Genomic DNA, 13,449 nt, shown 5'->3' with positions numbered 1-13,449 from the left:
AGTTTAGTTGTTTAGTGTTATAGTAAGAAGAAATGGTCTCAAGATTAGAGAAGAACATTATGAGACCTGCTTTTCAACCTCATTTTACTAACTTGTTCAGAATTGGATTCAGAATTCAGTCTCAAAGTTAACTGAGTCTTAATAGGTTAAATTCAACACAAACTTTTCAGCGTTGTAATTAAATGGGCTTGATTTACTAAACAGGACAAAATAGTGCGTGAGAACGATCCCCAAATAGCACTTACAGGTGTGGTTAGTTATTTAAACACACCCACTTTCAGTTCATTATAATATCAATTGCAAAAAATGTGATATGCTGTTTTTCGGTGTAAAATATCACGACTGGATCGGTCACAAAAATCTCTGAAATCCCACCTCTGACATGCAATCTTGTTACTGCAACGTCTTTGTTAATACTGATGTTACTTTTTTTTCACACCAAAACCCAATTTCTACTTGTGCAATACGTCAGCAAATCTGGCCCAAAATATCAAAGGTTTCCAGTGAAATTTACAGTTATGCCAAATCTTTTCATTTTGTTTCATGGAATTTAAAGTTTAACCGTAAAGTGAGAAGAAAATGCAAGAAAACCCTTTGGAATTATCAAAATAACCCTACATGTAAACTTACATTTGATATCACACATAGTGTTATCATTTTGGGCCACTTTTATTTCTGTTGCGCCTGGGACTCCACCAAGTGATCACCACCATTAAGCTTCAGTATAATGTAAGGATGGATGGTATTAAGCTGAAGTCTAGTAGAGGTTAGGTAAGAAGGTAATAATGAGAACAATAAGCCTAACCTGAAGTAAAATCACCATCTCGGTCTTGTCAACATACCATAAAGCCTACTTTGTTGTCATTTTGACTGAAGTGGGATCATAATAGACAAAATGAATGTCTTGTTGTAGTCAAAAAATGTGAAACAACTGATTAAGACCTTAAACTCATAGGGGAAGTTCTTACAAAGGTGGGAATCAAGGGAGCCCAGACTTTTTATACATTTTGACTTCTTTTTGCAACATCAAGGGCCCCTGCTGACCGTTAGAAAGAACCCATGTTTAAGGCACTTTAGCACTAGCTTTACTTATCATACTCGGAAGTTACAGCCGTCTTTTATATACATTTTATGGCTTTCTGGAATGAATTTATTAACCAGCGTACTACAGAATGATTTCAGTGAAATATAATCCTAAAATGAACCCAGGAGCATCGTTATATGACAGTTTAGGGAGGTATAAGATCCAAGGTTCATTATTTTTCCTTTGTCAATATATTTTCACTATGTTTAACGAAGACTAATGACAGCTGTTTATTTCTTACCACCAGTTAATGGATAAAAACCCAATAAAAAAATTAGATGTTTAATTCCAAAGGGTTCACTTTTTCTGCCATTTTTAAGATTTTATCATACATCTAAAAAAAATGTTGATAATGCACAATAAACTCTGCAAGACAAAACGTTTAGGTTTACGCATACCTGGCCTTCCACAGCAACGGGATTTGCTTGATTGTCCAGAAATTGTTTTATTTTTAAATGTAAATTTTCTGACTTATTTGCTTAAAGGGGTGAGACTGTTTTGTCAATGATCTCTCCAATGCCAGTTTATTAGAAACACAAAACAACTGGTCATTTTCTTCAGTATACAGTTATTAAAATTCTAGAAAACAAAACACTTACGTTTTGACAAAATACATTACCTTTAAACTGTGCTTTTACATGCATGTCCAGTAATGTCAAATATCACAATTCCCAGATGTAATCAGTGCTGATAAAGTGCAAAATCACAGCCACTAACAGTAAACCCTATTTACTAATACTGCAGGATTAGTGCTGCAGTATTAAATGGCTTTTTATCATAGGCTAAAAATTAACCTTGTTTTAAAAAAAAACAATCCACAAGCTGTAGAGTTTTTATTCACCTTTTAAAATCTATTTGATAGTCCTCCACAGCCCTGCACGAGATCTGCTGAATACAAAGCCTTTATGAGTAAACACTGTGAATGTGGCAAACTGCCCAACAGTACTTATATTGGAAAGGCGAGAGATAGAGAAAAAATCACTATGCGAATCCTTTGGGACTTTCCAGGATGAAAAACAGAGGCTGTGCAAGCATTGTGGGTGTAAGCAGGTATTTTACATACCTATCCTAACAGCTTATTTGTAGTTGTAGCTTGAATGCAAACAAAAAAATAATAATAATAAAATGACATACAAAAGTGCATTTTTATGAAGTAAGCATGGTTGATAAACAACAGTTAGAATGTTGCAGCACTGGTTTGGTGCTGCTCAGGCAAAAGAGTTAGCTCAACACATTCAAATCTTCCTCTAAGCTCAACTCTGTCATGGTTTAACAACAGGTCATTCAATATGTCTCTTTTAATATAATATAATTTAAAAAAAAAAACACTTTAAATATAACATTTAGTTGTGTTAATAGACTTCTTGTTCTTGTGTGTATGTATTATAATTCAGATTACATGTGTTCATTGAAAAATGCATCATCGAAAAATATCACTTTACTGAGAGATGTCGCTTTCTCTTCCCTCTCTTGTTCCTTTACATCCATCAAAAAAGCCTTCAGGAAAATGTAGGCAAAAATACCACTAGTTTCTTTTTAAAATGCCAAATCTGCACGTGTGGCAAAAAACACAAACACAGTAAACATAGCTATCTCTTATGAAGTCGCTTCTTTGTGATATGTACCGTCTTTAATACTTCTTCCCTCAAAAACGTGACTGAAGTGTGTCCTCTTCAACATTTGCCCCGTATATTACCATAACCGTCGTCCAGTGTAGTTAACTGGGGCTGTGGGCATCTATAAGACACGAACAAGTAGTGAGAAAGTGCAGCATTCTACTGTATCTAATCTACTGTACAGTCGTTTTATTTCAGAGTGATTTAAAGGCAAAAATGCAGTTTGTGTTTATGGCATACTTACTGTACCACCGTTCATCACTAGAGCCATCTCGGTAGGTTGGTAGACATGCCCTCTGAAGGCGATACCAGGACGCACATTTCCATGGCTGCCGTGGTATGTTCCGCTTCGGAGAGCTGGCACGCACACACACAAAAGATGCATTTGGTACTAAGAATAACCAATGTGTCATCTGATTATAATTATTACATAACCTTGAAAGTCCAAGCAGCTGACTTTAAGTATAACTTTCATACTAATCATATACGTTTGTAAGGGATGTTGTGCAACTCTCCTGTGATCTCTATTTGGATGAATAAACTACAGCCATGTGAAAGAGAAACTTGTCAGAGGGCTCTGCATTGTGTCAGCCACTAAGTACACCCTTACTGCTTCCATAAGAATTAAAAGGGTAAGTGCCATCCGGTTGCTGCTAATCAAATGCACTTGATTTGTTGATCACTGGTTCGTGTGGCACCAACCACATGGGTTGGTGGTTTGTTGATCTGAAGCATTCAGGTGCCACAATCTTCCCAGCAAACATCCCAGTAAATTCACCCCAAGGTAAGGCCATGTAGTGCTTAGACGAAAAAATAACAAACAGCTGCATCTCAGACTCTACAACACTCTTGCTAAATATTTAAATTCTTGACAGCACAGTTAAAAAAGACAAGAAGTATGGCTTGTTTAGAAGGGCTGTCAGAATAATATCGTTCGGACAGACAAAATTAAAGTGAAGATGTTTGGCCAAAATGCCTTTCGCCCAGTTGAAATGCTTTGGTGTGACCTTGTGAGAGGTGTGTAAGTTATTGTTGCCAAAAGTGGTTCAACCAGTAATTGAATCATGGGCTGTACTTAGTTTGTCACAGGACTGCATAGAGTCCATTGAAGATTTTCTTTGTTCCCCCACATCACTATAGTTTAAGTTATTCGTAATGCAGTGAGATGTAGCTGGGTGCCTTTCCATAACAAAATTGCGTACTGCTAATAGCAGTAAAATTGCTTACTGCTAATAGCAGTAAGCAATTTAAATGAATTCAGTTCTACATTTTGACTCATTTGAATTAATTGAACACTTGTTTTGTTCCCTTCTTTGTTCTGTTCTCTTTTCATGTCATGCATTTATTTCCCACACTTGTTTCTCAGTTACTTCATGCCTACTGATTCTGTTTTTTTCCCCCTCTTTGTCCTTTCTGCCTCTGTTCTTTTCTACAGGCATCTCTGTTGCCTGCATGTTTCTGATTTGCAGTCACTTACAAACCTGCTCAGTACATACTGTTGCTGTTGCTCAGTGCCCTTTGTTTCACTCTCCTTTTATAGATAGATTGAGGCAGATGACTGCTCATACTCAGTCTAGTGATGTCCAAGGTTTCTTCTTGTTAGCGTTCATATTGAGTCTCCTGCAAAAACTGAACACTTTAAATTTGCTGGCGTTCTGATTTGTATAAGTTCGTTTCACGCCGCACTATGTGACATGGATTTAATATACCTGGGCTGAAAATCAAGTTTGGTTCATGTAGACTCTGTGCTTAATGAAAACTGTTCTGTCATGAGCTATGACAGGTGCTTTGCTATTTGTTTCCACTACATCCCCTTAGTTGCTTTCACAAAGGCAGCTGTTGACATGCTGTATTTTTTTTAAAAAAAGAACTGCTGGTGTTGGGTTGATTAGTGCGTCATTTCAGCTGCATTCCTGGTTGGCTGGTTATTTAATTGAAGTAGGTCACAGCTACCGTGAAATTGTGAGATAGTTATCCTTGATTTCTAACGCTGTCAGAATTTTGTCCCAGGCTATCTTTGGTTGCGAGACCATTACAACAGCCAACTTTAACATCTCTCACTATGCAATGCAGGATCTCATGTTTTGAATTTTTTTAGTAAGTCAGACATGTTAGCAGCCCAACCTCAGTCTCTTACCAACTTTCTGAAGTCACTACAAGTACAGTGTTGTGTCTTGATGCATGCTCAGTCATCCAGGTAAGTAAATCTCCAAAAGTTGATTCTGTTCCTCTGGACGTAGCGTTTTGTGGGAGAAACGCTTTGTCACTCATCCAAGTGACTTCTTCAGTCTCAGCTGACTGGCCATGAGGACCATTCACAGAGAGTTGGGGAATGGCTGCAATCACAGCATTGTAAGATGGTGACAGATGTACCCTTAGGCCCCCTCCTCGAATCAGAGATGGTCTTTCCCTTTTCACGTAAATGGCCTCCTTGACTCCGCGCTCAAACCAGCGTTCCTCCCTGTCCAGGATGTGTACATCCTCATCATTGAAAGAGTGTCCACTGGCCTGTAGGTGAAATAGACGGCGGAGTCCTGGCCTAACGAGGTGGCTCTTCTGTGTTGTACCATCCACTTAGCCAGAGTTTTTTCGGTTTTCCTGATGTATAAATCATGGCAATCCTCCTGGCACTTAACAGCGTACACTAGTGTTTAGAAAAAATGCGTCTCAACTGCTCCGATACTCCTGACACATATGGGATCACTGCAGGTTTTCGTTTAGGCAGCGGTTGTCCTTCTCTCCTGGATCAGCTGGAGCTTTCTTTTGGCGCCTTCCCAGCTTTGACAAATGTCCAGTTGGGATAACCACATTTACTCAGGGCCTTCTTGATGTGATGTTCTCCTGCCTCCCTGGCCGCTGTGTCTGTGGGGATGGTGTTCGCTCTGTGTTGTAGCATCATGATGACACCCAATTTATGCTCCAGTGGATGATGAGAGTCAAACCTTAAACACTGATCCGTATGCGTAGGTTTACGGTACACGTCAGCTTTTTAGATGTCCCCCATTACTGATGGAAATCTCACAGTCTAAGAAGGCTAACCTGCCACTTTTCATATCCTGAATTTGATGTGTTGGTCCACCGAGTTAATGTGATCCATGAAATGTGGTACGTCCTGAGATTTGATTTTCACCCAGGTGTCATCCACATATCTGAACGCTGTGCCAAAAATTGGTCCACCCCAAGGATCCCCGGACACAAACAGAGTAACATAGTGTAAGCTGTTAAGTGCCAGGAGGATTGCCAGGATTTATACTTTGGGGAATCCAAACAACCTCTGGCTAAGAGGATGGCACAACACAGAAGAGCCACCTTGTTATGCCAGGACTCCGCAGTCTATTTACACCTACAGGCCAGTGGACACTCTTTCAATGATGAGGATGTACACATCCTGGACAGGGAGGAACGCTGGTTTGAGCGCGGAGTCAAGGAGGCCATTTACGTGAAAAGGGAAAGACCATCTCTGATTCGAGGAGGGGGCCTAAGGGTACATCTGTCACCATCTTACAATGCTGTGATTGCAGACATTCCCCAACTCTCTGTGAATGGTCCTCATGGCCATTGTTAAGTGGGCTTTGGTCAGTGGTCATGAGAATTTGCATAATTAAGATTAAGGAACTGACCTCCCAGCCCATTGTTCCTTCACTGGGCTGGTTTCAGTCATTATGCAAATGTACTGGTTATAAGATTGGGGAAACCTGCAGTCAGCTGAGACTGAAGAAGTCACTTGGATGAGTGACAAAGCGTTTCTCCCACAAAACGCTACGTCCAGATGAACAGAATCAACTTTTGGAGATTTACTTACTTGGATGACTGAGCATGCATCAAGACACAACACTGTACTTGTAGTGACTTCAGAAAGTTGGTAAGAGACTGAGGTTGGGCTGCTAACATGTCTGACTTACTAAAAAAATTCAAAACACGAGATCCTGCATTGCACAGTGAGAGATGTTAAAGTTGGCTGTTGTAATGGTCTCGCAACCAAAGATAGCCTGGGACAAAATTCTGACAGCGTTAGAAATCAAGGATAACTATCTCACAATTTCACGGTAGCTGTGACCTACTTCAATTAAATAACCAGCCAACCAGGAATGCAGCTGAAATGACGCACTAATCAACTCAACACCAGCAGTTCTTTTTTAAAAAAAAATACAGCATGTCAACAGCTGCCTTTGTGAAAGCAACTAAGGGAATGTAGTGGAAACAAATAGCAAAGCACCTGTCATAGCTCATGACAGAACAGTTTTCATTACATCTGTGTACTGTACCACTGCACATGGTTGAAATGACAATAAAGCCACTTCACTTGACTTAAAAGACATGTGCTTGATGAAGAAGGGTTCGATAAGCAAGCCCCTTTCCAGTGTTTTTGAAAGGCGTAGCTAATATCAAATCAAAAATGAGCATGTACTTTTTTAAATTCTCAGTTTCAGCATGTTTTGCAAACATTGCATTCTTTCTTTATTTCCATTGTTTAGACTGTCTGCACTCATTTTTATAGTTTCTCTTCACCTGAGCAGTGCTCTGATTGGAGTATATAAAAACACCTGTATGGTTATAACTGAATCATTTCCTACTTAGCTTTTCCTCAAGGAATGTGACCTCATTAGTTTAGTCCTTATGTGTTATTTATAAGCCATAAAATGTGCATATCTGTATTTTGGTTGGGTTTGTAGAGAGTAAGTGGAATCCCATGTTCTTCTCTCTTCATGAATACATTCCACATTACAGACACCGAAACAAAAAGATGACAAAACATTTTCCATTTCCCAGCAATGTAAGATCTGTGTTATAATTTTTATGGCACAATAAGATAATACACAACTTGTTTGTGTTAAATATCTGTGCTATGTTGCATTTACTGTTTATTTAGGTGCAACAATTCAAAAAGAATCTAAGTTTTTCTTAGTCTACAGTATGTTCAATTTTTACACGTTTGAATTGTCTTTTGTTTTTATTTGTTTCATTTATGTTAGGGGAAATAAATGAAACTCAAAACAAATAGTAACCTAGAGATTTAAAGTCATTTGGTTACATGTGTAGGTGCACAGAGTTTGTCTATGGAGACCTGGATGGAGAGTAAAGACCTGCTAAACTGTGAATCATTTTTTAATAAATGTTATGACTGTGTCAGAAATTCCAGAATGATTCACTACATATACTAACCTTAATAGTGAACGATAAAACATGTAACAATAGAATGAGACTCAAACTTCTCAGTTGACTGAGATTTTTTAGCAAAATTCTCCTTTAGGAACTGTATTGCCCATGTGCCCCAGTGAAAAGGTACAAGTATCCCACAGTGCCTCACAAAAAACTGTACAATGGAAGGTCACCATCCAGCCCTCGCATACTATCAAGTACTGCATCAAAAGAAAAATGAGAGCAGTGCACTGTAACTTAAACTGTCTTGAAAGGATTTGTTAGTATTGCTCAGTATATTATGTCTTAATCACAAAAAATGCTTAGCAGTATTTATTTATTTTGCTGATTTTGATCTTTCATTTAAATGATGCATTAGCAATTATGCAATAAATTGGCACTTAGAAAGTCACACCATTAGTGTCCAAGAGTGTTTGCTGTTGGTGGTGTTTTTCTTTTTTCCATTTTGCGACTGAGCTCAGTTCACACTCGTCCACATAACATGACTTAATATGGAGAAGCGAATGGGAATGAGACACAAGCAGTATTTTTATTGTTGTTTGGTTCTTTTGTTTGTGTGGGGTTTCTTTTGTTTTTTTCATAAACTGAGAAGTGGATCATTTTTAGGTATTACACACACTCACCAGCTGTCCTTACAAACTCACGGTTTTTAAAACATAGCTTAGACTACATTATCAGTTATATAACTAAGAGAAACCTTTACCTTTTGCTTTCAACCACAAATTAAATTCTCTTTTAAATTTCTCTTTCTTCTAGATCTGACTGCCTATTAAGAAGTCTAAAAGGACCACCAAATATCATCATCATGCTGGAGACTGCATGTGCCTTTCTATTCCCTTCACTCTTTGTTTATCCTGGCTTATCGAGGCTTAGCTCTTCATCTGTGCATCTCGCTTCAAATAAATATAGCGAGCAATCAAAGTGAGATGACTCATAACTGTACTGCGGTAAAAGCCTGTTGAAAAATCAGACATTTTCTGAGGTTTAATTGGATTCTTCCCATACAGTACCTAGAATTGAGCTTCCCTGTCTGAAAACAAGACTACTTGCCATTCATGGTTGGATGGTGATGTAGTTTTTTTCATGTATGATGAATGGAAAACTGGCCTGCAATTCAATGTAGGATTAGTTCAGTTATTACTGTAAAAAAAAAAAAAAAGGTGATTAAAGGCAGAGGATTGACAAGCAGCAAAGACCTTGGCAGTAGTGTGTCATGCACCATAACCATGTACCCATCAGATTTTTCATACATAAATTTCCCATTTTCCGCCTCCGCTTGACTTGAAATATTTTGGTTAACCTTGTGTTTTCATGAACCCGTAAGAGGCTCAAAGAGTTTTAATGGGAAAATGTAAATGTGGTTGTAAGATACCAATTTTTATATCTAATTGATATTCAGATTGATCTAACATAATTTTATTTTAATTCATATTCTTTTATAAATTATTAATAAAACTAATTTGGAACTGTAACATTAAATGTATTCAATCAATTAAAACGATTTATTTCAATTTTATGTAACATGTCTGAGATTTTAAAAACACAAACCACATGAATTACTTTTGTTGTTTTCTCCTTTTTCATTTCTCTTCATAAGGTTGTCACAGTCCCCGTTTTTGTTGCCAGTTGCCTAGCAACAGTGGTCTCATAATTTACTGTAAAACACTCAAATGCTAAACGTGTTTTGCTCACAACCTAACATATTGAAACTATGACCTAATAAGTTCCCTTTTTTGTTAGATTAGTTATCTCTGTCACTCAGGTATAGACATGCACACACGTCACATAGGCTTACTTGCACTGTGTTCCTCCATTGAAAAGGCCTGGTTCTCTTGGAAGGATCGGTGCGAATGTGCAGGGAGCTCATCTCCGTAATGTGAAGGAGGAGACGTGTGACTGGTGTCAAAGAAGTCTTGCGTGTCGGATTGTGAAGTTTTCAGGAGACACAGGTGAGTCTCTGGGATAGCGTGGAACAGGAGCAGAAGCCATCCCTGAATAACCAGGGCGACAGCCAGTGCAGGCTCATCAAACACTTTTGCATCCTTATTCCCCCCTCCCTTCTCTCTGTTCCCCCTTCCCCTTAACGTCTGGCTGCCGTAAAGGTAAAACCCCAGCCAGGCCACCCATAGTAATGCTGATGCGAGACTGGACAGGACGAGCCAGATTGCGTTACACTTCCATTTCCGTTTTTCACTATCTCCTTCTCTGTCTTCGTCATTGCCACTTCCTCCATCTACTGCCAGCTCTCCACCACACAGCACCACCCCAAGAGAGAGACCCATGGCTATGAGAAGAAGCCCCAAAGTGTAACTGCAGGTAAGGGCAAAGTCTAAAGGTGGATATTCACAGGCTGGGTGACCCTCCCTAACTACAGTCAGCAGCACCCATTCGGCAGAGATTATCCCCTGAACCAAGGCCAAGGCTAGACCGAGTGCTGCAAGGGAGCTGCCAGATGGGCTTGCCTTTCCAGCTACCAGCCTCCTGAGCCTCACACCCTGCACTAGTAAGCTGGAAAAGCAGAGGGCAAAAAGGGGTCCCCAGAAGGCCCTTCGAACCACACAGAGCGCCTGGTTCTTCCCCACCAGGAAAGCCAGAGAGATGGTAAAAAGCCCAAGAAGTGTGCCCAGAAGCAGGAGTAGAGGCCCCAGGCTGGAGCGCTTGGCAGGATCAGAAATGGAGCGCATCTTGACTAGCAGGAGCACAGCGAGGACCACTGATGTCAGGCCACCGCTGCAGGCCACAGTCTCCAGAACAACACCCCAGACTGATTCCAGGTCGCAGAGCACCCTGTATGGAGGATCCACATCCACACTACATCCCCGGGGAGGAGGTGGCGGAGGAGAGGGGTGGGATGACCCATAGCAAATGAGTGGCAGGAGGCAGATGATAATGTGGCTGAGAGCCATCTTAGAGACAGAGACAGAAAAAAGTGTACTGGTGAGAAGAGACAGAGAAAGGGTTAAAAGAAAGAGACAAAGATACAAGTACAGGAAGGTTACACTGGGGTGAAAGCTCCAGAGAAGAGGGAGGCAGGGATGTGAGTGTGAAGGTAAATTTCTGCATATTAGTTCCTACTGCGTCCTCACAACACCGTAGAAACAGCAGTCAATATCTGTTAACATCCAATATACCTGTTGTGTGAGATGTTTCAAACACACACAGACACATACTCACGCATTCAATCCACACGACAGACCTGCTTTTAGCACTGGGCAATAGTTTCCATGGAAACGGGAAACAGCGTGGGCTGGCTACATTGCACACTGGGCTTTTGAGAAGTCGAGTTCAGTACCCCAAATCACAGAGAAACATAGGAGTATGCACACACACACACACACAGACTCAGTGTTTGTACTGATTAGTGAGAATCACATTGGTTAAAAGGTTTAAACCCAATCAATTCAGCATTGTAAAAAAAAAGTTTTAACCCTCAAACTGTAAACAAGCAAAGGCAGAAATGTCCTTTTAAGGTCTGAAACTGAAATACAAGAATAAGTTAATACACATAATGAACACAAGCACAAACCACATAAAAAAACAAAAAACAAAACATCATCGAAATTTCAACACAGTTTGATTTTTCTAAGAATCTCAAACTCACCTCAGATAAAGTCTTCACTTGATTTCCTATTATTGAGGGTGCAGAGGTATCATAATTTTCCACAAATCATTTTTGGCAGCACTTCACTTAGTTGAAGTAATTTTGTATTCCGTGTTTATGAAATCCTTGAGGCAGCAGAAACAAGTCGGTTTCCATTTTGTCTTTCAAAATGTCGCTGTCTGTGCTCACAGCTTCCACTGTTTTAAAGTACAAAATAACACAATTTGAAAGACCAGTAAATCTCCTGCTGATGCACTGACTTGTCCAGCTGCTCCAAGAAGAATCCACAATTATGATGCATGCCTTGATACTTCACACACCCACACAGTCAAATATATCTTGTCTCTTTCACTCGTCTCTCTCACTCTCTGCCTCACTCTCTCGCTCCCTCTGTCATCTTTCTACCCATTCTGTCTGCGTGTCTGCGCTGCTCTCTCTCCCTGCTTCGCGCTGAATGTGTGGAGGTGTCAACAGAGATGCAATCCCAGCTTACTTTTGTTCACCCACACACTGGGAGTATGTTGAGTATGATTTTCAGATGCACCTGTATAACTAGGAAGAAGATAGGAAATAAGTACAGTACACAAACATCTCACAGTCAGCCCAGGATTAGTCACTAATTTGCACATTCAAGCTCCCACGTCTTCCTCTTACCACTTGTAAAAGTCTTCTGCACACCTATAGTTGTGGGAGGTATATATTCATCTTTCATCAATAAATTATACCAAAGCTATTTTTTCAGGTGGCAAGATGTCTATCGATGGTTTGCATGTGTCAACATGATTTAAAATGAAGGGTGTCACATGGTCAGTCTACACAGGTGAGCCTTGTGGCCATGTATCTATTCTAGTAGAGTGTTGCATAATCTTCTGGAGGACATGATTCAGCCAAGTCTGCTTAGACAGGATTAATCCTTTAACCTGCATGTGATGTTAGAAAGGGACACGGCATTGGGAAAGTCATAATGAGCAGCTACTATTGTCACTGAGCCAGTTTGGATTAGTGTGTGAGAAACTGGTTCTGACAGATGTATGAGCTCAGTGATAGTGGGCAGGCAGGAAAAAACAAGGCTGGTTTGTGGTACACAAATAAGTAAAGCATAGACTGTATAAAAAAGGACATAAAGACTTCACAATTTGTAAAGTTGTGAAGTCTTAATTCAAGGATTTCTGTCACGACCTTGTTGATTACATGGAAGTGAGCATAATGTGGAGTGCTAGGTCGTCTGCTAATGCTAGCAAGCTGCATCCATAGACTCAATAAACAGACCCACATACCTCCTAATTACTGTTAACAAAATACTGCTCACCAGAAATGTTGCACAGACCTCCTGAGCAGACTGTTAATATAGAAAGCCATTGTCTTTGGTCAGCAGGGAGCATTAAAAATGTTCCAAGAGGCACCAAGATTCTGTGATTGAATGAGCTGAGGGGAAGCGCCAGTTAAAAGGTAATATTTCCAAAACTATAATAACTTTATGCAGCTATTAAGATTTGGTAAGTTATCCGCCGAGATCAAAACTTTATTTATTTTGATAAATTTCTTTATTGTGCTCTAATTTAATACGGCAGTCTACGAGGATCAACTCTGTTTTGGAGACAGCTTCAAGTGGCCATTAGACGAGCTTAATTTTCAGTGCTGGACAACAAGTATGCACACTAGTGTCACGCTGAGTCGATCATGTCAGTGTAATCCAGATAATGAGCCCTCACATGCAGGCAAGCAGCAGCTTAAGTTTATAATTATAGATGAATAGACTGATGATGAATTGTTTTTTCTGTGCAGCTCATTGTCATTTAATCCTGCTACTAAAATGATTAAAAGTTACTAGAATAAAATAGTAATAATACCTGATTACCTAGGTTGGCATTTCCTTAAACATTATAAATAAATGAGTTGTCCTTGAGTTACCATTAAAAAAGGTCATGTCTGTGCAGTAAACACAAAGTAACAACTTGCAGTCATTTAGTGTAATTTAGAATGGCATT

The 13,449-nt window shown here is 39.6% G+C and overlaps 1 protein-coding gene across 2 annotated transcripts; it reads right to left on the bottom strand.

Annotated features, from left to right (window-relative positions):
• Nucleotides 1-2,403: 2,403 nt before the first annotated feature.
• Nucleotides 2,404-12,250, bottom strand: gprc5bb (G protein-coupled receptor, class C, group 5, member Bb). Of its 2 annotated transcripts, XM_085163233.1 has the most exons (5): nucleotides 12,116-12,250; nucleotides 11,462-12,013; nucleotides 9,656-10,766; nucleotides 2,945-3,057; nucleotides 2,404-2,821 (listed from the first exon to the last, which is right to left on the bottom strand). In XM_085163233.1, the coding sequence occupies exons 3-5, from the start codon at nucleotides 10,764-10,766 to the stop codon at nucleotides 2,777-2,779; spliced, it is 1,269 nt and encodes a 422-aa protein (XP_085019359.1). In that variant the 5' UTR covers nucleotides 11,462-12,013; nucleotides 12,116-12,250; the 3' UTR covers nucleotides 2,404-2,776. The 2 variants fall into 2 exon arrangements, with proteins under 2 accessions (XP_085019359.1, XP_085019358.1); XM_085163232.1 differs by having other exon boundaries at nucleotides 11,462-12,250.
• Between the last annotated feature and the right edge of the window lie 1,199 nt (nucleotides 12,251-13,449).

The sequence above is a fragment of the Neolamprologus multifasciatus genome, chromosome 6 (assembly GCF_963576455.1).
Source record: "Neolamprologus multifasciatus chromosome 6, fNeoMul1.2, whole genome shotgun sequence".
NCBI lineage: Eukaryota > Metazoa > Chordata > Actinopteri > Cichliformes > Cichlidae > Neolamprologus > Neolamprologus multifasciatus.
Note: the sequence above shows the minus strand (reverse complement) of the source record. Positions and strands in the feature narration are given on the sequence as shown.

Bases quoted from the DNA above. Each gene is read 5' to 3' on its own strand.
- gprc5bb (XM_085163232.1), bottom strand. From the start codon at position 10,766: ATGGCTCTCAGCCACATTATCATCTGCCTCCTGCCACTCATTTGCTAT. The intron at 3,058-9,655 runs GTAAGCCTATGT...TGTGCGTGCCAG, and splicing joins AATGGAGGAACACAGTGCAA to CTCTCCGAAGCGGAACATAC. The intron at 2,822-2,944 runs GTAAGTATGCCA...CGTGTCTTATAG, and splicing joins TAGTGATGAACGGTGGTACA to ATGCCCACAGCCCCAGTTAA.